Raw genomic sequence first — 23,616 nt, 5'->3', positions numbered from 1 at the left:
TTTCCAAACTTGTAAAGTTTTATTCTTGCATCTATAATGTTTGACCCACTTGATAAAAACATAATGAAATGTCAAGCTAGGAAGTTAATTACTGTACTGTTATCAGAAGGTAAAAGCATCACAAATTACTTTCAGTGATCATAAATAAAAGTAACATAAACATTTCAGATTGCAATGATATGCAGAAATGAAAAGTGCTTTCTAAAATTCTGAATAGGGAAAATAATATATTTAATGTTTTGAGTTGCTTCATATCCATTGAATAAAGTTTAAACATTATTAAGAAAGTGTTTTTTTTTAAAGTCCAAACACTAATACAGTTTCATGGAAGCTTCAAACAAGGCAAATAACTCCTCTTCAGTTTGGGGACGTGGAGATAACTTAGTCACTCTTTCCTTTAAAGAAGAAAGAAAACCCAAATTATGTAAAGACTTAGGCAACTATCTGTGCTTGTGTTGCATACATGTCAATTAGTAGTGGAATATCTCTTACAAATTAAATATTGATTGAAGTGGGTACCTTGTAAAGCAATCCTAAGGAAATATATTTGGTTACTATGCAAATGTGTTTTTCGTAATTCTGCAATCTTACACCTTTGTTTGGAGTAAAGCTCATTGAGTTCAAGGCAACAAAGAACAAGGGTAGAAGCTGAGGACACTGGAAGCAGCAAGGTGAGGAGATGGGGAGAGAAATAATGAAGCTAGAGGTGGCGGGGGAGGGGAAACAGCAAGACAAAGTTGAAGAAGGGAGAGAAAGAGCAAGGATAGAGGATAAACAGGTAGAGAGAGAATGTTATCCAAACATTTTCCAAGATTTTGAATAATACATACCTCTCTATGTGTGTGTACATAGATATATTTAAAGGGTACAGGGAATAGTGAACTTTATGGGTGCTACTGGAGGTCCTCAAGAGTGCTGGGGACCCTGCTTTATCTCAACCTAAGGAAACCCCAAAGAACTCCTTGGATCCTGCCCCAAACTAGCAGTACTGTACTCTAGTCAACAGATCTGACTAGTATAGAGAGAAGCCAAGGTTTCCAACAATATAGTACAGCAGGGAATCTCTATTCCTCCAGTTGTTCTTGACTGCAACTCCTATCAGCACCAACCAGCATAATTAATTGTCAGGAAAGATAGGAGATCTAGCCCAACATCCCTTTCTTAACTGCTGTAAGCTAATGAGATCCCCCACCCCACTAGTTTGAGGATCCAGGACAGTAGCCATGGGACAACTCTCTTTCAAACATAAGATAATAAAGGCATAATCCTATGTATATTTAGTCAGAAAAAAACCCCTAAACTCCCATCATTCCCCATGATGGCAGTTGTACTACTTTTTCATAGCTGGATGGGGAATGCTGGGTGTTTTGGGCCATTTTTCTGTCTAAACATGTGTAGAATTGCACACAAATACCATTTTTCATTAGACTTTTCTTTTTAAGGAATATACAAAGTAATACACACACACACAAATCACAAAATACTTCCATCTTCTACTAAGAGTGCTCTGCACAGCACAAGAATATTGACTAGTATATCTTCCACTTGCTTCTTATTGTTTTCTGCCAAAAGAGCAACAAAGATAAGAAAGGAAAATGATAAAGGGAAATGCTTTTGCCATCCTGCCTACCTGAGGTAGGGTGCCTTTGACTAAGGCAGGGATATCATCTTTAGAATAACCAAGAGCAGCTAAGCCATCATCAACATTCAGATCAAACAAAAATTTCCGGAGAACGTCTGCCAAAATAAACCCCGCATCTTTTCTTTTGGCCATACTGATGTCGGCTCCTAAAATAAGAGAGAAGACTTTGAGCAAGTAAAGAAGAAATCTCCTCTGACAGAATTCTTCTGACATTTCTACTCTTACCTGCTGTTTTATCAGTATTTGGGTGGTAAGGGTGGTGGAGAAGCCAGAAGAGCTGTGAGTGAGCGAGCGAGCGAGCGCCATGAGTCAAAGGGGTGCAGCCTCACTAAGCATTTCATTCTGTTTTTGCAGAGTAGCACTTAGGATGGCTATGTCTGTCACAGTTCTCACAGGAGCTGCAGGCTCATTGCAATGGGCCAGGATGTTGGACTTCTTTTAGCCCAGGAGCCAATCTCCATATCAGAGAAGCTCTAGGGGCTGCACTGTGGTTGTGCAGCGCAGGTTTTAAAGGGACCCTTTAGCAATGCATCCTTAGTGGGCTCCTTCCCTCAGTGCCTTTAACTTTTCACCTCCATTGACATCTACTGCTATTGCTCCTCATCCTTCTCACTATGTCCACCAATTGGGCTGGGGCAAGAGGCAGGTGAATAAGCAAGTTGGCGTGGTGAAAAGGAGCAATTCTGGGGGGCTCTTGTCAGTTGGTCTGCTCTGAGGTATGGGGTCTGAGCAGATGATCACCTCGTCTACCCTTGACGCTGGCCCTGTGGTCAAGGGTAGGATAAAGACAAATGAGTGGGACCAAAAATACCAGCACCTTCCACAGAAAGCTCCTCCTGCCAGAGCAGACCTTGCTCTTGCTCACATTGATTCTTCTGATGTGCACAGGTCCAGCTGGCAGGCAAGAAGGCACAGTACACTGGAGGCCACTGCAGCCAAGCAATGGAAGAGGGGAGCTGGTGTGCATGTGTGTCATCAACACTGATCACTATCCCATGTGAGAAGAATGAGACATTGCCTGCTTTTAAGGGATGCATCAACAAATTACCTAAAAAATTGGGTGTACAAACTTTGGCATGTATAGCTTGTCAGTCAACCTGAGTTATTGACTAACAGTCCAGAGGATAGTGTGGCATTACCCTATACCTGAGGGACTGTACTTTCCTGAAGTTTCTCTCTCATCATCGGTCAGCTTGCAGTGCAAGAACAGACTGTGCCTACCCACTGGAGGAAATGTTTCTCTGTGCTGTGGAGAGGGGAATGAAATGTATATTTTTTAAGTCAACAAAGCCTCCTGATGCAAGTTACAGAAACCTCAGGTGGGCAAATGCTCTCCAGAATTTGGACCTGCAACTTCCATTGCCAATGGTGAAAAAGAGAACATGAAAGCTGCATGCCAGAACAGCTGGAGGGCCACATTCCTGTTCTAAACAATGCTGTTGTTTAAATGCATTGACATTTTATGCAGTTACTGAGCCTAGAAGGGCTGAAAGTTGCTTTATCCATCATCTTCACGAAAAATGTGTGTGTTTGTTTTTGGTACTCTTATATTTCATCAACAAATCATACCCATTATCTGGGCAGCCTCCAGGTGACGCTCAGGGCACATTGGTGCTGTGAAAGTGAACACTGCTGGGGATGTGAGGACAACAGAAAGACCATGTGGCTGGAGGAAAGCAAAGCACATCACACATTAGTCAGACAAAGGTCAGCCCTGCGTGCCATGACAACCCTTCCTGCAAATAATCTATGCAGGGTGGCTTGTTTGTGAAACAATCCATGGCACACCTACAGACAATTTGGTTCATCTTAGGTTTCCCTCCCATTTTCCCTTGGTCCTGCTGTGGATATCCCAAGGGACTTCACAGCAAGAACAACTTATCTCCCCCCTGCACTACCGCACCCCCCTCACTCACTATGGCTCCTTTTCCCTTCCCCACATTTTTCCCAGCGATAACTTTCCCAGTCTTTAGTTTGATAGCTAGTAGCAGCTCCTTCAAAGTGCCCAAGTGGTATGTTGAAGTGGCTGTCCCTAATTCACCACCCATCTTTTTTTTTTAATAAAGTGCAAGGAATTTGCACATAGATTTTCTTCTATTTTCAGTTGGTCTTGTATGAGAACACACATGTGTGCCCTTGTGTGGGTATGAAATGGAAATCCATTCAGCAAGATTTTAGGCACTGAGGAAAGTGGAAAAATGCAACCCACCATTTTTATAAGAGCACAGAACTTTGATAGTTGTCAAAACTGTGTTTTGGTTTTTTTTTCCTTTTAAAAGGGGTTTGGGGTTTGGACAGGTTTATTTAGGATATTTTTGGCAGGGACATGTTCATACTTTCCTGAGCATTTAGAATCTTAGGAAAGGGTAGAAGAGTGTGAGGAAAGAAAAAGTTAAAGGATCTTGCCATGAAGGGGGAGATCTACTGGCCACTTATTTTCATGAGTGTTCACTCATGGTTTTGGCTTCTCTTAACATCTTCCCTTTTGACAGCTGTCAAGAGAAAGCAAGATGATAAATTCAGCAGGTGTGCACTTGCTGAAGCCTGTCTAAAAATAATGAAAACAATATGTAAAAAATGTTTAGCACTTTGGAGGGGCTGTCACTAGTTGACAAATTGAAGATTACAAAAAGTGATCACCAAACAGGGGAGGGGAGAAGGGGGAAGGAAGAGGAGGAAAAACTGTGGCAAGCTCAAAAGGATTTGCAATCATGATGGGAGTTACTAAGCCAGTGACAGTTGTTTCATGAAGTGGCCTGGACTAGCCCAGCTAGAGAAGCAAGGTGGGAATGTTGCTCCTGCTGAACAGCTCACTAGCTGTACCTTACAATGGGGTTCAGGAAATGCGACAACCCACTGTAGATCCAACAACCCCAGCAACAAACTATGGATTGTCTGCATCATTTGTTTCCCCAAAACAAATCGCTCTGTGGGAATTGGTTGGGTTCCATGACATGACAAGCCATCCTGACTTGTCTCTCAGAATTGGTTGCCATGTGTGTGAACCCTATCATAGTATATTATTATGATAAAACACTGGGAAAATGCATTTGAGGGTAACAGCAATGTTATCATGTAATTATAGGCAAATGACTAACAAATGTATTAAGTCGTTACCACTAAAGAATGATCCACATGATAATCCTTTGCTTTATAATTCTTCACCAAACCAGAAATAGGATAAGACATGCCATGGCTAAAGAGAGGAGAAAAGTCTTAGTTTTAATGGTAAACATGTAGATGAATACATAAATCCCCAAACAACTAGATAAGACACATGCTGATAACAGTATAACAGAACAGAGAAAGTGCAGCAGATTGTTGGTAGATCTGTAAATGTCTGAGTCCTCAGTTGGTATTAGCTCATGCTTAGATTGCATGTGGTAAATAGCATCCTTGTAATACTACTGCATGTAAAAATGAAGTGTGGGGTCCCTGATCCAGAATTCTTCATGAAATGCAACGTGATATATGTGAAAACCAAATATACATGCTTCACAGTTGGCCCATTTACCTCAGCATAGGTGTGTATGGCCTCAAGTTAGATTTGGATCATGGCAATCAAGAAGGGAAGTTTTAAACATACTTCCTGCTATTTTTGCCAAGAAAGGTAGCTTACAAATATTTGAAATAAATAAAAAATATTGCCATTTGCATCTGGATGCAGAAATAGATACCTCTATCTTATTTATGCTGCCAGCAAATAGCCCATCTGAGCAACACTCTTTTTCACATTTATTTTATGTCTTTATGTCATTGATCATTCAAAAGTAACATTTGGATTCAACTCACCAAAGATGAACACCAGCATTTCCAAACCCAATACCAGCAAAAGAACTTGCTAGATGCATATTAGCCCTTGCTTCCTGATCATCTGGGCTCTTGATGGCTCTGTCCATTGGGCAAACATTGTATTCAAATGCATGTATATAGAAAAGGCAAATTGTATTGTAGCATGTGAGATGCTCATTGGTTTCCTAGGAAACAAACACCCTGGGTGGGGAAGGGTTATACAGACTTTGCAGGAGGACAATCCCAGACTCAATTTCATCTTCTCTAGATAAATATTCAGGCAGTGGGCTTTGGGAAAGTCCTCTCTCTGATTGTGTTCTGACAATCCAGTAACCCACACTCAAGGGTGGATTATGGGTTGAGTGTGGGTTGTTCCTGAAACATGGGTTATCATCTTGTCTGAAACTAGCCTAGATAACAAACCATGGAGAATGTCTACAGTTCACAACCCAACAATAACAGCTGGGAGAATGGCTGCCAGTTAGAGGAAACTAGCCTTCTCCCACCTGGTGCCCTCCAGATGGTTTGGACTGCAGCTCCCAGCATTCTTGACCATAAGTCACACTACCTGGGACTGATGGAAACTCAAGTCCAAAATAACTGAAGGGCAGATAGCTGCAGCAGACAATGCTGTGCCAGATGGAAAATAGTCTGGGTGACAGATGCATGAAGATAGCGAGCTTCCACCTTCTTTGATCAGAGAAGACCATGTCTTATGTGATGCAGACTTTGGGCCTTTGCTCCCTGGTTTGGATACAATTGCAGAAGTTTTTGGAAATCACAAAGAAGCACAAACCAGCACATTCACATTCTGAGTTTCCTTGAAAGCAGGAAAGGCCATGGCCTTACCAATGTCAGTGTTCAAAATCCACTGTTGTAGGAGAAGCTACCTCTTTAGAAGCCACTGAAACTGGTGGAAGCACAAAATGCTATGATTTTCGGCACATAATACCCAGTTCATGTGTCCTATAGTTATTAGTTTTATACGATAACTGAGACCTCAGTTATGCCATATCAATTTCACATGTCCAAGTAGCTTATCTAATCTATATATGTGAAGGAATATAGCAACACTGTGTTAGAGGCATTATGATTCTTTTTTCCATTACTTTGCCAAGGGCCCACACCCTCGCAGATGCCCCCTGACAAGAGCTCCTGCAACTGGTTTGTCCATCTTCCTCTTACGCTAGTTGTGATGGAGAGAAGCAGAAGATGCCACTGCCAGCTTCTCAAGGGCTTTCAAGGATGAAAAAGAGAAGATGGTAAGCAGGGTGGCAACTGTGCTGAGAAGGTAGACTAACTGAGGAAGGGTGGCACTGGTGGTGTTTTGGCCAAGGGGCCCTCAAAACCTGGAGCTGGCACCGACAACTCCCATCATTCAAGCTAGCCAAGCCAACCGTGAGGCAGCGGGGACTGTGGTTAATCACATCTGCATGGCTTCATGTTGGGGAAGATTGCCTTCCTATAAGAAAGGCAATTAAGAGCTAGGTGGGACTGTAAAGACTAGCAAATATATTTTGGCATAAGATAATGTTTCTGACAAAGTGGGTAGTATCCATGAAGTTATTATGCCAAAATAAGTCTGTTAGACTTTAAAAAACCACAAACTTCTTCACTGTTTTTGTTGCAACAGACCAGCATAGCTGCTCTTCTGAAAGCACTAAACTCTTTCATCCACTGATTTTCATTTGTATAATGTGACAGGATAATTTTTAACAGAAGGACTGGAAAGTCATTAGAAAAACCTTACCTCTTTAAATATTTGGCAACAATCCGTAAGGCATGGATGGCCCAGATGTCACTGATAGGGTTACTTCCTTGGTAAGCTGGCCTGTTTATTGGATTTGAAGGGCATGGGCTGCGCTGATGGTAGGGAAGAGCAGTGTACGATTCAAGTGCATGGCTGGCAGGTTGGCCGGGAAGCAGAAAGACATACAACACTTATATTGGCAGCTGATCTTCCAACTGGTTTAAATATTTATGGCTGTTACTTTGAGGGATGGGGCAGTGCCTCATCCTCCAGAATGTTTAATTAGAGGCTGGCTCCTTGAACAAGACCTTTCTCAAGCAGACTGCACTGAGAAGAAGAGACATTCACAAGTGAGCTCTGAATTTCCAGCTCCAAAGGTGATGTAACATTTCCATTTCCAGCTGATGCAACATTTTCTGGTTTCACTTATTCAGTATCTGATGGTGGACTTCCAATTTATAAAGTGTTTGAGGCTGTGTTTCATTCAGATAATAAAGCATAAGTATTCAATTTTCTTCTAATTTGGTTTAGGGTGCACACAAATAAAGCCTCCTTAGTTATCTCACACTGTACTAAAGGACTTGTGTCAGGCCAACAATGTAACGTGCAAATGTTACTGAAGGCATTACTATGCAATCCTCCCCAAACTGGTGTACCTCTATAGGGGCTGGACTGAAATACCCATAAGTCCCAGTAGCCATGCCACTTGGGAAGTCTGGGAGTTTCAGCCCAACATTGGGGGGCACTAGGTTGAGGAAGTCTGTTCATACCGACAGCTAGTAATTCAGGAAAAAATGAGAACTTTTTTCTTTTTTAAAACACATTATTAATGGGCAGCATTAACCCCAAATTATTCTGGAAATTGTAATTTGGTGAGACTGTTGAAAATGATCTGTTAGAAGTCCTTAGCCTTCTCAGAGTTCCACAGGAAGAGAGAACGACCATTAATCCAATTTAAGTTTGTAATATGGATGGCTGGGGAGGGGTGTGTACAGTTGCAGAAAAAAGACAAATAGATTAGTTGAAAAGTGGGATCTTAAGCCAGCCTGTCATTCTTTCTCTACCATATTTATTTTATAAAACACTCATCAACACAGTAGGCCAAAGAATATTAAAATGTCTTCAAAATACAGTCTGTATTGTAGCTAAAAGAAACTTACCAAAGCACATCAAAGCCACTATTAGCTGTCACCCGCTCAGGCATATGGAGAGTATGTAAAGGGTCAATTATGCCCAAAGTGGGCTTAATGGCTCTAGAAGCAATACCTAGACATAGAAATCATATAAATTATGTATCTGGAAAAATGGACCCACTAAACAATTTTTGCAAAAATGTAAACATTGCATAAAAACACTGACCTTACAAAGTTAGAGTTTCAGGAGATTGCCATTGAAAGAAAAAAAGGGGAAAATTTTACATACATGTACCTGCTTCAGTAAGGACTTGTTAGATGCATTCCAGCAAGATTGTTCCGAAAATACAGGTGTTTGCTCTGGTAAAGTAATCTAGGTGGTTGATCCAGTATCTTATGTTGCTCTGAAGTCTGGTAGGAGGGCTAAAATCTGTCACATTCCCAGCTTCCCAAGAATATCATCACTGGCAAGAAGATGAGCCCAGTTTTCCCCCTTCTAGCTAGAAAGGAAATTTTGCTCCAATAGCCAGTTGCCCTAGAACTGCAGAGCCAAAATTCAGAGTTTTCCTACATAAGGCATTCTAGGTTCCTTAAAAAAGAGACTCACACTGGACAACACGAATTTTCTGGCTGGGACACGTATAGCCATATGTGCCAGTCAAAATGCACCCATTGCCCTGTCAGAATGCCCTTTTTAATGGGACCCAGAGTTTTGACAACTATCAAAAATTACTCTGCCCCTAAAAAAACAAAAACAAAAAAGAGAGGCGCACATTTGTACTTACCCAAGTACTTAGAGACTTGGGATGAAATTTAAAATGTGCTCCAAGATGGGCACTCATGGTGGGAGGAAGAAGAGGATCTCTGCATCAAGGCTGGGTAAATAACCCCTCTCCCCAAAGAAAAATCTTTTTGCCTGCCAAGTTCCCTCATGCTCATGCTTTCTTCTGACAATTCATCTTTTGCCAACTATCAAGAGAAACCAAAAGCTGGGGGGGGGGGGTAAAAAAAATTGGAGCCTCCTGTTGGACTGATAACTGCTGCATCTTGACCCAGCTGAGGCTTCAAATCCTCATAGTTACACACTGTGAACGTTCACAATTGTGCAACTTTGCCCTTTTTTAAGTAAAAGTGGGTACAACATTTTTGTGCAAGCTTCTGCCAGTCACATACAACCCTGCCAAGGTATGGCTTGGGCACTTTGAAAGAGCTGTCCACAGTTGCCAAAATGGGAACTGCAAAAGCCTGTTATGAAGCTGACTTGTGATCTCCACAAAGAAAGTACAAAGAAACTGCAGACTGTGGCAGGGAGAAGATGAGACAACTTGGTCCTTCCACAGTATCTCCATGGATACCACCTGGAGGACTGAAGGAGAGAGAAGGAAGGAAGGAGTAAATGACTCATTGTGAGCCATATAGTCTCAGTCATGGGTTAGGCACACTGTGGGTTGTTATTACGTGCAAAGTGGGTCACAGATTTTCATAAAATGGAAATCAGAGAAAGCTAAAAAAGAAAGGAACTAATATAAGAACCACAAAATATGTGTACAGTCTTTACCTGTTTTTACTTTTAGATCTTTATAATCAAAAATAGCAACTCCAGTGGTTTCACTTCCAGTTCCAGAAGTTGTAGGAACTATGAAAAATAGCAGATTAAATATGTTAGCACATGAACAATATTTTAAATCAACCTAAATACTAACTTGATGGGCAGCAAAACAGGTTAAGGACTTTTTGTTGGTTTCAGAGTCAGTTGCCATTTCTTCCTCATCACATGGTGTTGGCCTGAGGAGGGATTCTAGAAGAAAAATGACAGCAGGTGGAAAGAGCCTCACCACTGCCAAACAGGTGGTAGTACAAAAGTGAGTAAATGAATAGGGCTGATGTTCAGTCCCCGCTTTGCATCATGGTTAAAATATATAAACTTACTAAAAATTAAAGTCACACATTATTAATTTAGCAGAGTCTCCAGCCCTGCACTCTAATTCTTCATCTATGAGTTAGAATGTCTTATATAAATTCCCTCCAAACTTTTTGGGTCAGTGGACATGTCTGGAATTTTGAAGGACTGTTGTGGGCATTCTCATAAAATAGTTGCCCAGAGTGTGGCTAGCCAATTAATAAAATGGCTGCTATATGTGCAGGGTACATGCTCGGTTATAAAACATGCATTTCCTTGGTAGCAAGGACTTTTAACACAAGTTAGAAGTGGAATTCTGAGCTCCAAAACACTCAAATAAAGATGCTGCTGGATGGTGGCACTTCATTTCGCAGCTTGCTGAGAAAAATCTTAATAGAAGAAAAAATTGGAAAGGAACAATCTTAGAAAAATAAAAATCAGAAGGCACAGGAAGCCTGGCAGGTACCAAGAGAAATACCTGTGTGCAAACTAATGTCCATAGGCACCATACTGGACCCAGGGACTAAGCCAATTTACAGTATGAAAACTGAAAATTCAAAAGCATCACACAAAGGTTGTCATTTCATGATTGCACATAAAAAATAAATTTTCTTACCTGCAATCAGAGGCTTGAGAGTAACTTTAATAGGCTTGCCTTTTCCAATGGGAGCATTGACATGATCTAAGAATTCTGACTCTGGACTAGATGTGTAGAGATTGGCAGTTTTGCAGGTGTCTATGACTGAACCTCCACCTATGGCAACATAGGCATCAAACTCCCCCTTTTTAGCAAACTCGATGGCATCCATGAAACTTGGGAAGAAAAGACACTTTGATCATACCCCTTTCTAAACCACAGTGCACAGTATCTTCAGGTATTTAAAACCAAACAGGTGCAAATTAAATTTCAAAAAGCATATGGAGCTTGCCGTTCAGATCTCAGCTCTGTATGGCCAATGACCCTGATCCAAAGCCTCTTCCAGCCTCCATGGTTATGCATATGGAGAGAGGAAATGGATTCAGACTGTCCATTAATGTTTATTTCCTGGGTTATTGATGAAGGTGCTAGTCCCTGTTGAGCAAGTGGTTGGTCCTTCAAGTGCAGTGGACTCAGTGAGAGTACAGCAGGCTGTACCCAGGAGGGAATGACTGGCTGGACAGATTTCCTGTTTCTCCCTGTACCCACCCTCTGGGGACCCTCCAGAGCAGATGTGAAGCAAAGATGTGTGTGTGGTGGGCGGGGGAGATGATGGAGCAGTCCTACTGTATCATTTCCACTTCCATGTTGATTGAATGGAATCCTTAGATTTTATTTTGCAGGAGCCCAGGCATTAATATATTTCCCATCTTAAACTCTTCTTGTGGAACTTAGAAGTGCTAAATGGCAGCTTACACCAACCTTTGGTCTGTTGGCTCCACTCTTACATTGTCATAGATGTGGAAGTTTATATTATTTGTTGTTAGGGAATCCAATACTGCTTTCATGGGAGGGAGCTGAGAAAGGTTCTTATCTGTCATCACACAAACCTTTCTAGCACCCAAGTTTTGCAGATCCTACAGTGAGGAAAAAGTAGTTAAAACAAAGGGCAGGGGTGTGGGGAAAGACAGAGGAAAACATTGCAAAAGGATCAAAAATATTTCATCAATTTGTCAGCTGGCTGCCCACTGTGAGTCTCTCCACCTGTTCCTACACCTCACTTTTACAAATTTGGTAAGTCTGATTTGTTTGCGGAACCCATGTATGCATTGCTGTAATTGGAATGGGACAAGTTTGTTCATTTTTATGTTAATTATAGACACAATTTCTGTATGAAGATGGTCCATTGCAGAAGACTGCCTTCTCCTAATGGTATCTATCTGTCGTGAGGCTGTAACTCACGTCTCCGATTAACTCACACAGCAGCCGTCCATAAAACTAAAGACTTTTATTGCTACTTTCTACAAGATTTACGATGCAACAGATAAGCTCTAGTGGAGAGCTCCTTGCAACACAGTTGCCCCCTCCTTTCTGAACTATCTGAGAAGTTCACGTGGGATTAGATTTTCCTGTCACGTCTTTCCGTTCGTGGGTGGGACAAACCTCTGCCTTGTCGTCACAATTAGTCCAGACGCAATTGATCTAAATGCCTTAAACTCCGCCTAAGTTGGGCATTTCCCAGATTTACTGTTATGTCTTCCTGTTCTCCTGAACTCTGCCCAGAGGCTTCAGAGTCAGGAGGTGGGGGGGGGGGCAACTTGTTCAAGCACCTCAGAGTCAGGATGAGGAGAAGTTACTCATTCGGAAGCCTCATGGTCAGGCTGTGGGAAGGTTATTTGCTCAGAAGCCAAAGAGTTAGGCTGTGTGTGTGTGTGTGTGGGGGGGGGGGCTATTTGCTCAGCAGTCCCAGAGTCAGGCTGCAGAGGGGCCATTTGGGCACTAGGCCCCAAGTATAAGTGCCCTTGTTCCAATGACTGATTCTCACTGTGAACGTTTGACTCTTTCTCGCTAGTTGACGTCTCTGTCGAGCCGTCAGGCACGACATCATCTGAACTTTCAGAAGTGCTTCTCTGAGTGTTCCTGCTCAGTGAAGTAAGGCAGGTGACTACCAGGAAGAGGGTCATTTTGGTGGCACTCCCCAGTTATGGAAGAACTATCCTAGAGAGATTTGTCTGGCACCAACCTTTTGATCTTTACAGAACCAAGTGAAAGACTTTCTGTTCACCTAGGCCTTTTAAATAACGCACCTTAAGTTTGGGCCTCTCCATTTGAAAGCCTGTGTTTATAATTTTACAGTAATTGTGAGCTTTGTTTCTTGTTGCATTTTATGTTGCTTTCTGTGTTATCAAGAGAGGTATTACTACCACTCTACACAACCCTAGTGTGCCCGCAACTGGAGTATTGTGCTCAGTTTTGGGCCCCTCATTACAGAAAGGATATAGCCAGGTTGGAGTCAGTGCAGCGTAGGGCCACAAGGTTGGTGGCCGGTTTGCAGGGGATGGGGTATGAGGCGAGACTGAGGGAACTGGGTCTCTTCAGCCTGGAGAAGAGGAGACTCAGAGGGGATCTGTTGGCGACATACAGGTATGTGAGGGGGTGTCACATGGAGGTGGGTAGAGGCCTGTTCTCCCCTGCAGAGGAAGGCAGGATGCGCTCCAACGGAGCAAAGCTCAGGGAGCCAAGGTTTCATTTGGATGCCAGGAAGCACTTCCTGACAGTTGGGACCCCGAGGGTGTGGAATGGGCTTCCACGAGAGGTCATTGAGGCCCCATCGGTGCAGGTGTTCAAGGATAGGCTGGACGTCCACATGGTGGGCATGTCGTGAGCAGAGCCATCTGGTGCCGGAGGTCAGACTAGGTGGCCCAGGGGACCCCTTCTGACTCGCTTTGTTTTCTATGCTTCTATGTTTCTATTTGTATCTAAATTACATTTTTGTTAATGTATTGAAAGCTGTCAAGAAAATGTTGTGTTAGGGTGTAAAGCATACAAATATGACAGACAGAAAAGCAAACAGCAAATAATTAAACTTTGCACTAAAATGTTGCAGTATGGAGTGTGTAATTCAGGCTTCTAGACATTCCATTATGTTTCCCTGTCTTCCTTTTTTTTTTTTTTTGTCTTTTCCTCTGTCCTCCTGAACAGAGAATCAGTGTTCTGTGCCCTCATTGAGCAGTAACTGGGGTCCCTTTCCCCTCAGGATTTTTTGTACCTTTGCAAACACTAGAATATCTTCAATGGAATTCTGCCAAAAGCTCCCTCTTGTGCATTCTTGGTGCTATTTGGGTGTGTGAGGGTGTGGGTGTGAGGGTTTGGGTGTGTATAGCTACTGTGTATGATGTAGCTATACACAGTACTTATCTTTCTGGTGGTAATACTACAGAAACCTGATGGTTGATATAGCCTCATCTTAAGCTCTTCTTTGCTGAAGCAGCCAGCTTTAGAATTCCAACTTATACTTTCTCTTATGTAGCTGCAACAATGAAAAGTATTCATAATGTGTGTGTGTGTGTGTGTTTAATCAATTAATGGCTCTTATGGAAATACGGGAATACTAGTTTACCATGCCCACTTCTTTCGTAACTCCCTTTCCATAACGGATGCTGGAAACAGCCATCTGGAAAAGTCAAGAAAGATTACATTTCAGAAAATTAAGCATACAAAAGTTACTTTTTAAGCATAATCAAAGTGCACATTATATTCTAGAAGCAGTAGTCTTAAAATGAACACTCAATCATTTTTATTTTTTCGAGTGCACTTATTCATCCGATTTACCTCAAAGGCATAGTCTGTTTTCCTCAAAGCAGCACGTTCAGTACCTGGAACAGAAATACGGAATTTAGCAATCTTAGAATGGGCAGGAAAACAAATCTTTGCTTATGTTTCCAAGAAACTCAGATTGAAGGCATGTTTTGCTTTGAAAGTGTTAACATGATCTGTCTGTCTGTCTGTCTGTCTGTCTTTCATATTTTGCTCAGAAAGATTTACTTGCTTGCTGCAAATAGTATTCCATAAATTCCATTACTGTAATGGAAACTGTGGCAACCAGCTATATATCTGTCCACATGAACAGCATCTCTATATCAGTACAGCTTTGCTGTGACACTGTCCACCACAACACATTCTCCTGATTACACTGGAACAACTTTCATGTACAAATTGGCCCTTCATAAACCTTATCAATTGGGTAGTTTTTGTTTTTTAAAAATAAGCAAATTGTAGTTGTGGTGGTGCTCAGTACTGTCATAATGAAATATACCTTTTCTTGATTCCAGGAATTTGTGTCCTGTGTTTTAGACAAAACCAGCTTGCTTAAAAACTGGATTTGGAACAAAGGGGTAAAGATAGGAAACTATGTTATCAGTTTGTCATTTAAGGGTTCTGTAATAAAAAGCTCAGACTATCTGAAATCCAGTGAATACAGCTCTCCTCAAAATCTTCTAGTTCATAAGTTTGCTTTGAAAAGCATGTGGTTTACCATCAGACATAATTGTATTACTTTCTTTGAAGCTATTTTTGCTCCTCTCAAATGAAGAATGCATAGCTTTCTTCCAAGATTTCAGTGACCTACCAGTCCTCATAGAAGCTGTAATCTCACCCCTGTGATACACACTGTGTGCCAACACAACCATTGTCACTGTGAAGATTTACAGAGTCTCTTACATTGAACTTCTGTACATTTGGTTTATTCTCCCTCTCTGGAGATATCCTTGCAGCTTTGATGGAAATTAATGTCCTAGGGTTGGGATCCAAACTTAGTCATACTAGAAGATCCATTTACATCAATAGGAGAAATAATAGCCATGATCAACTTAAGACCCATTAATATCATTGGGTTTAATCTAACTATAATTTAGCTCACGGTCAGTAATTTCATCCAAACTGGAACACAGAGTAAGTAAGCTTGAAAAAAAAAACAATCCTTGCCTTACACAAAAAGTCAACTCCTGCCCTTCTTAACCCAGTCAAAAAACAAACCACTCCTTCTATCTGGCAGCTGAATTAAATATCTAGTATTTGGGGTGCTTTGGGGTGCACTAGAGTGGTAACCCAAATAATTAAACACATAAATATGTTAAAATCCTTTCTGTGCTTTCTATTCACACTTAGAACTATGTTTTCTACTCTCTCTCACCAGCCCAGTTCATGGTTGATTTCCCCTAGTGTCTGAGTCTGTTGTAGTTTCTGTAATTAATTTGACATCTTGAAGACAAGTCCAAGCTACTTACACTATTTTCTTTTAATGGTATGATAGATGTCCTGCTGTTGCATTATTTGGCAGATTTAAGCTTTTGCTAAAGACTTTATCGAGCTTGGAAAATAATATTGTTTCTCTTGGAATACACATACTCATGAAATATACAACATTTTTTTCAAATAGAAGCCACAATAAACTAATTCATTTACAATCTCATCATTGTGGTTAAATTTTTATTTTTACAATTTTGTATAGGTCATAATTTTTTCCATGCAAATGTTTATAGTAGCATATATAAAAGTAATGGAATGCAAAAAGGTACTTGGATTCTTATATGAGCTGCAATTTTTGCTTTTAAAATGTTTTACTCCACTTAAACAATGCAGATTTTGTAAAAACAAGCCTGTGTACTGCCTTTCCTTTAGTAAGCACAGAACAGTTTATATATTTATTTTGTATTGTATTGTATTTTATTGTGTTGTAAGCCACCCCGAGGCTTCGGCAAGGGGCGGCATAGAAATGTTCTAATAAATAAATAAATAAATAAATATAGGGCTTCTAGTGATCTCCAGCCTATGGTAGACACAGAGCCAAATTCTGGCCCAGCTAAATTTAGTAGTGAAACTCACAGTAGCAGCAGGCTTGATTTTCCCTAGAAAGTTCTTGGAGCTCTAAGTTTACCTCTTTGTATTGATCACATTAATACATAAAATACAGTCCCTTTACCTCAACCTCACCTACCTGGTTAAGGTTTCTGGATCGCAATTGATATGAAAAGCCACAAAAGGAAGGATTCCTCTTCTATGCAATTTTTAAAAGGTGTGCTACTCCCATCAGGGTCTAAACCAGGACATAGAGATTCAGGCCTATGAGCGCTGTTTGGCTTCCTGGATATCCCCAGATGGCCACATAGCCTTCTTATGGTCCTGCCTTTCCTACAGTTTTGCAGTTTTGTGGCTACTATGCAGGATTTCCCCCATTCTAAAAGGTTGAAATATCTCTGATGCAGCTTAGTTTCCAACCTACTATTACTTTAGCCTGTTGCTTAATCAGCCTCCATCCATTCTTCTCTTCTTGCCACTGTGTCTGTCCTTCCTCACCTTAAATTATGGGATTTCTTGCTCACATTAACCTCTTCTTGCTTCCATACACTGATTCTAAAAGCCCATCTTCCCTTTTTCTTTCTCCCTGAGGTTCCTACTTTTCAGTTCATTGTCTATGATCTGGGTCACATGTGCGGCCAAATTTAGAAACCTTTTTGTTTGTTTGTTTATTCCTCCACCATTCTATGCTTCCTGTACCACGTAGTCTGACGCAGAGTTCAGGTGAATTCCTAAGGTTGCATGTTTTGTGAAATTTTGCTCATTTCTAATATAGTATTGCCCAACAGTAGATTTTGAATTTTTCCTCCCCTCATGGACAAATGCAACTTTTTAAAAATTTTTTTAATAAGATAGGTATCTTCTCCTGGTGATTCCTATGACCATTTCCCACAACCCAGTCCCCAAATTTAAGAAAAACAGAAGTATGAAGGGCCACTGACATAAAACTTGCAGTAATTGCTCAAGAGGAGTGCATTGGCTTAGTTTGGATGGTAATGATTGTTTAATGGAGACTGTTTATTTATCTATTTAATATCTGTACAGTCCATTAACCAGGACAGGCTCTCTGACTTGACATTAGGAGAATTTGGAATGCAACCTAATAAATGCATAGATACAACCACTGGTAACCTTACCTTGAGAATAAGTGTGGGAGTGAGCAGGGCACATACATCTAATGAAAAGGAAAAAGGGAAATAAATGATTTTGTTTAAGCACTGGGAAATCAGGTAACAACTCTATAGAGAACTTAATTTCAGAAGTGCATCCTGCCATCTAGTGTCTGAAATAAGGTATTACAATACTTATTCAAACGCAGTTATTAAGTTCTGTTTAAAAATGCAGCTGTAATGCTCCGATTTAATTTGAATACAATTTAAATGAGAAAAAGGGGAGAAACATCACATGTCAACTATAAATAAATATTCCTTACCTTATTGGACAAATGTATTTTCACCCAGCACCCTTTTACTTTTTGATTCTTAAATTTAGCAGTTAAGAAATCATTCTGTTCATTGGATACACTGTTTCCAAGCCTCAGGGATGGTTTCAAAGTTATTTTAGATATGTTCCAAATCCTCTTCATTGGTTTCTTTTGAAGCTACTTTTGAGTAATCATACTGACAATTTAGCATGAGTTACATTCTAGCAGTTAAAATGTGCTGAAGGAGAGCTTTGTGAATACCCTGTGTTAACAGAAAGATGAAGAGGTAGGTCCCAGATCAAATGAAGCCAGAATTTTCCATGGGAGGAAAAATAACAAAACTGGGGCTGTCATACTTTGCACACATCATGAGAAGGCATGACTCACGGGAGAAGACACTCATGCTAGGGAAAGCTGAAGGCAGAAGAAAAGGAAGACCAAACATGAGATGGACTGACTCCATAAAGGAACCCACAGCCTTGCATTTATAACAGCTGAGTCGGGTTGTCCTGGACAGACACCCTGGAGGGCTTTCATTCAGAGGGTTGCTGTAGGTCAGAGATGACTTGACGGCGCATAACAACAATGACAACAACAAATTAAAATGTAGGTTGCGTTTCTGCAACAAGATCTATGTGGGTCGTCTCTAGAGAGAGCACGGATTTGGGTGATGTTAAATGGAGCAGTCTACTGCAAGTATATTACATCTGTGCTCAAAGAGCTATTCGGGCTGTCACTATGTCACAGGGCCAGGTTCAAGGTGATATACAAGACCCTAAACAACTTGGGACAAAGGCACTTGAGGGAGCAGCCCACTAGTTTGAGATTATAGGTCAGGGCCTTTTGGTTGATACACTTGGACGTACATCTGATGACAAACAGGGAGCACCATTTTGGTTGTGGTGCCTCACACTCTCTCTGTGTCTGCTCCTCTGGCATTATAACAGTCACCAGTCCTGATGGCATTCAGGCACCTGTTGAAAGCATCTTAAAACTCTTAACATATTAAGTTTAATGTTACAATCTACTTTCCCCTACTTTCTCTGAATAGTTTAAATAAGCAAGGTAATCCTCTTAAAAACATGGATCTGCTCCAGAAGTCAAAGTAAGAACTTTGTATGAATGTGTACAAGAGTTCACCTTGAAAAAGTATGTCTTTATACTTAACTACTACTAATTGCTTTCATTTTTCCTTCACTTAGAAGTTGTTTCTGCTGCATTTTATTGTCTTTGTTGTAGAATTTAAGGACTGCTTTTTAATACTGTATTTCATTAGAGAAATATTGTATTATCACCCAGTGAACATGCTTGTAGGTACTGTCAGAATCCCGGAATCTCAATTTCAGAAGAGGGAATAAAACTCGGGTTCGTGGGAAAGACCAAGTGTCCAGACCATCTGAGGCTTTATTGTATTTATCCCAAGGTTCCCGCGGTATTCACGATAATGCATGCATTACTGGGCAGGCAGAGGTGAACTCTGCTGCAAAGCTTCAATACCATTACAGGGCATTTATAGGTACACAGGTACAGGGCAATTGATGACAGAATGCAGAGATTACAATAAGATTCTGAGGTTATCACATACAGAACAGATAAAGAAATGTCAGTCAATCACACAGTAACAATGAGATTACAATATTTCTAATTGCCTGTATTGACACTTTAGTTCAGTAGCTTGAACCCATCTCCAGGTCTGCTTAGACATGTAAAATCAAGCTACTGAAACTATGCATGAACTCAAGACTCTTATCTACTCTAGACATTCTGAATTGGCCAAGGCATATGGAGCCTCTGGGCTATCAAAAGATACTTCCTTGTAAACTGAATTCCAACAATGACTATTTAATCATTGTGAAGGTATACAATGTAAATTTGGAGTAAATGGCCTGTCTACTGTAGCCTACAGCTAAAGGTGAGAGAAAGGAGCAGGGGAATGCCATTTTAAACAGTGACAGCTTGGTTTTGAGAAGGAGTACAGGATTTGATCCCACAATGCAAAAAAGCACACAGAAGTAATGCTTTTCAGACAGGATTTATCCAAATTTTCCCAACAGTACCAATGACAATCTAGTAAAGAAATATATACAAAGGCTACAGTTGTTTCTTATACTGGAAAAAAGCCCAAACTCAAGGTTCTGTGAGTTGCTACATACTCTCAACAAACATCAAAGTCCACTTCTGTGTTCTACAATCACACTTTCAAAATAAGCTGCTGTGTTTGCCCTTTCTCTTGTTGGGGAAATCCAGATAAAATTCTTGTAGAAAAGGTTGCTTATATGTGCCTTTGTGTTATAAAATAAAACCTGCTACATATCTGCACATCTTTTTCATAAAGTACCAGAACTCCAAGGCAGGCTTCTGTTTAATGTTGTTTCAAGTTGTTCCTTTAAGAGATGGCTATTACCTTTGGTTTTGAAAAGCCTTTGCAGAACAGGGCTCCCGAGGCTATTCTTGAGCTAAGAGCTAACAAAACTGATATGGCAGTCAGACAAGTTTTTCTAGTAGTATTGCAATCACCCTCATTTGCATGCCAAGACCCACAATAATCCCTGTGTCTCAGTTATCCTTATGTTAGTGTCCTGTGATCAATGCCATTGTGTTAAGTCTCTTCTGCAGATCTCTCACATTCCTTTGACTGTGTTCCCCTTATTTTGTCATCTCCTGATGAGCTGATATGTAACCCAGACCCTATAAAACACTCTGTGTGTTCTGGAAGCTTGTAGCTGGTCTCAACCTCTACTTATTAGCACTGTTATAAGTATGGTTTCTCTGCAGAGGGTACCTGAGGGCTCAATCTGATAAACTGCTGAGGTTCGTAATGAAATCCATCTCCCTGTGAATCTGAACATATGTTCTCCCTGCTGGTATTTTGAGATTCCCTGACACTTTCCACAACAAATAGTACTGAGCAAGCTAGGTTACTGAATTCCAAACATCAAAATACACCTATTCTTAATTTTAGGACCTGTACATTTCTCAGAACTTCTCCCTTCAGAAAAGATTAATGCATTTGTTTTAATTAAAAATGTTCCAAAGGGCTGTTTCTCAAGCTAATCAGAATGCTGTGGGAAGTAATTTAATTTCTTGGTAGCTCCCAGGCTCAGTATCAGCATGTAGAGAATGGAGAAAGGCACTTACGATGCCTGCTGCAGTTGTGTCAGCAAATGAACCACCTTCTCCCGTCTTGCCATGGTTCCTACAGCAGCTACTGGGGAGTGCAAAGTATGATGGGAAAACAAAGTTAGGTTGGGGGAGGAGAGGAGGAGAGGCTGTGTAAATACAGAAAGAGAAAAGAGAGATTGACCAGTCCTCTGGTAGTACAGTTTATTGCAACAGCTCTTCAAAGAGTATCGGATTACCAGGAAAATATATTTGAAGCTTCTTTATACTGCTAGACTCTGGGGTCCTCTCATGCTCCTGACTGGTGGGAGATTCTGGACAAATAAAAGTATTTTTTTACACTGCACATGAACCAAGAAATTCACTATAAGGTTATAGTGGCAGCCACCCATTTGGATAGCTGTAAAGTGGGATTTAACAAAGCCATGGATGATAAAGCTCTGTCTGGGTATTGGACCTGATGACTATTTTCTGTCTTCAGTATCAGAAGTAGTATGCCTCTGGTAGTATGGTACACCAGTATGTACACCAATTGTTAAAGAATATACGCACAAGGGTGCCAATGTGGTGTAGCGGTTAAGAGCATGGGACTGGGACTCAGACGAGCTGGATTCTAGTTCCTGCTTGGCCATTGACCTTACTTGGTAAACAGGAACACCTACTGCAAGAAAATTTGGGCTTTGATACACTCTCTGTTGCTGTGATCAGTAAACTAATTTCACAGGAGCTGTCATTTCAATTATTAAAAGTATAGGGCAGTCTCACTCAACCTGGTGCCCTCCAGGTGCTTGAATCCCAGTCAGTCATCCAAAGCACCTGTAGGGCATCAGACTGGGAAAGCTGGTATACAGCCAGCATTAGATCTTCCTACTGATCTGTACATAGCAGAGTGCTAAATTACACACCTCACTACTCATGTTCTTGATCAAGACAAAGTTGCTGAAGAGCAGTAAGAATTTTGAGTGTCATTGAAACTGGTCAAGCTCTTAGGCTCTCAAACACATTGTCTGCATATACTGAAGTGTGGAAAGAGTTTGCTTTTTGGGATATGGAATGGACCAGATCAGAAGACCAGAGGGCTCAGACTGCCAGTTCCCTTTCTATCAGGGATTTGCAACATTCATTAAACTCAAGTCATTTACTTAAATTTAATCATTTACTAATTTAAGTTAGTACACAGATGTTGACTTTTCAAGATTGTCTGGAAGGTTACTTTGACAATAATTTCCTACTCTCATATGCCCTCTGTGCTTGCAAAGTCTCTGAAATGGGGAGGCTCATGTGCATCCACTTAAAGCACTGCAGCAATTTGTGTTGCCATACATTGTGTTGCCAGTGCACCCTGCATTTCATCTTGTAAGCCGTCCAGATACATGTAGTAATTACCCAAAACAAACAAGTCTGAATATGAAGCACAGTGGACAGGGAGGGATGAGCCTATGGCACTACCTGGATATGTAATAAGCTGCTGGCCCTAACCCCCCTCCCCCACCCAGCATGCCCATTTTCCTCTTTCTGGGGGCTGATTTCCAGCCTTGCAGAGGTAGCCAGCTCAATTCTTTCCATACAGGCTGTGAAAGGTGCAGTGGAGCCAGGCTTCCACATAATCCTATGCTAATGTCAGAAGGCCACAGGATTGTGCCCTTACTAGGTTAGGTGCAATTCCCAATATGAAATGACAAGTACATCTTTCACAAAGAAAGTATATAAATTCTCTACGGAAACATTCATTAACTGACGGAGCTCTAGCATTTTCAAAGGAAGGATATATTATGCTTCCTTGCATTAGAGTGAAATTGTAAGGTTATTTCCACCTCCAGAGGCATTAGGATCCCTTAATTGAAAAGTCATGGTTCCCCATAGGATTTTTTTGTGTGTGCGCAAAATATATGGTTTCCTCAACTCTTATTAAATCTGCTTCTTAATTATAAAATTAATTTAGTGAACTTTCAATTGAGTATTGCTTATATCCCATAATATATTTATGTAAAATCCAAAGTCAGGCTTCAATCTCTTGTGTAAACTATAGTCTGTCAGGCTATGGAGCTTCCCCACTCTCCCCCCACACATTTCCTAAAATCTGCTGTGGTGAGTCCCTCAACATGTCAGAACAGGTTTCAGGGCTATGGAGTAGGGACTTCAACACTCCATTGCACAAGCAGTTTCTCTTCTGAAACTGGTGGAATTATACCACTGGATGCAAGCATCAGGCACAAATCTAGAATGCTTTAAAAAAAATCATGCAGTGAACAAACTGAACAAATTTTGCACATAGGCTGGATGTGAAAAAAAATAATTTGGTCCTATATTGTATATCCCATATTTCCTTGTAGATCTATCCACACTACTACAAATACTGAGAAATGTATGCTTCCTGAGAGATGTTTACCATATTTCATCCAAAGCAAATTAAGCATATTAATTTACTCTGAATGAAGTAGAGTCCTCTAAATTATTGTTAACCACACAAAAAGGTTTGGCTTTGAAGTGACATATAGCTGAAATAATTAAAAAACATTCTGGTTCCACAAACTCTTGATATGCCTTGTCATGAGCCTCTAGACATTTCCTCAAATTACTGT

General features: G+C 40.8%; 1 protein-coding gene across 3 annotated transcripts; it reads right to left on the bottom strand.

The window, feature by feature from the left end:
- Positions 1-23,505, bottom strand: ADHFE1 (alcohol dehydrogenase iron containing 1). Of its 3 annotated transcripts, XM_044438518.1 has the most exons (14): positions 21,053-23,505; positions 17,628-17,665; positions 14,467-14,510; positions 14,255-14,308; positions 11,617-11,771; positions 10,834-11,030; positions 9,876-9,953; positions 8,345-8,450; positions 7,185-7,337; positions 5,435-5,533; positions 4,760-4,838; positions 3,212-3,308; positions 1,631-1,788; positions 1-395 (listed from the first exon to the last, which is right to left on the bottom strand). In XM_044438518.1, the coding sequence occupies exons 1-14, from the start codon at positions 21,103-21,105 to the stop codon at positions 312-314; spliced, it is 1,395 nt and encodes a 464-aa protein (XP_044294453.1). In that variant the 5' UTR covers positions 21,106-23,505; the 3' UTR covers positions 1-311. The 3 variants fall into 3 exon arrangements, 2 of the variants coding, with proteins under 2 accessions (XP_044294453.1, XP_044294454.1); XR_006415530.1 differs by lacking the exon at positions 3,212-3,308; XM_044438519.1 differs by lacking the exon at positions 14,467-14,510 and having other exon boundaries at positions 21,053-21,098.
- Positions 23,506-23,616: the final 111 nt, after the last annotated feature.

The sequence above is a fragment of the Varanus komodoensis genome, unplaced genomic scaffold (genome assembly GCF_004798865.1).
Source record: "Varanus komodoensis strain SLA01 unplaced genomic scaffold, ASM479886v1 scaffold325, whole genome shotgun sequence".
In the NCBI taxonomy this organism is placed as follows: Eukaryota; Metazoa; Chordata; class Lepidosauria; order Squamata; family Varanidae; genus Varanus; species Varanus komodoensis.
Note: the sequence above shows the minus strand (reverse complement) of the source record. Positions and strands in the feature narration are given on the sequence as shown.

Bases quoted from the DNA above. Each gene is read 5' to 3' on its own strand.
- ADHFE1 (XM_044438518.1), bottom strand. From the start codon at position 21,105: ATGGCAAGACGGGAGAAGGTGGTTCATTTGCTGACACAACTGCAGCAG. The intron at 14,511-17,627 runs GTAAGGTTACCA...TTTCTGTTCCAG, and splicing joins CTCCCACACTTATTCTCAAG to GTACTGAACGTGCTGCTTTG. The intron at 396-1,630 runs GTAGGCAGGATG...TCTTCTTTAAAG, and splicing joins TCAAAGGCACCCTACCTCAG to GAAAGAGTGACTAAGTTATC.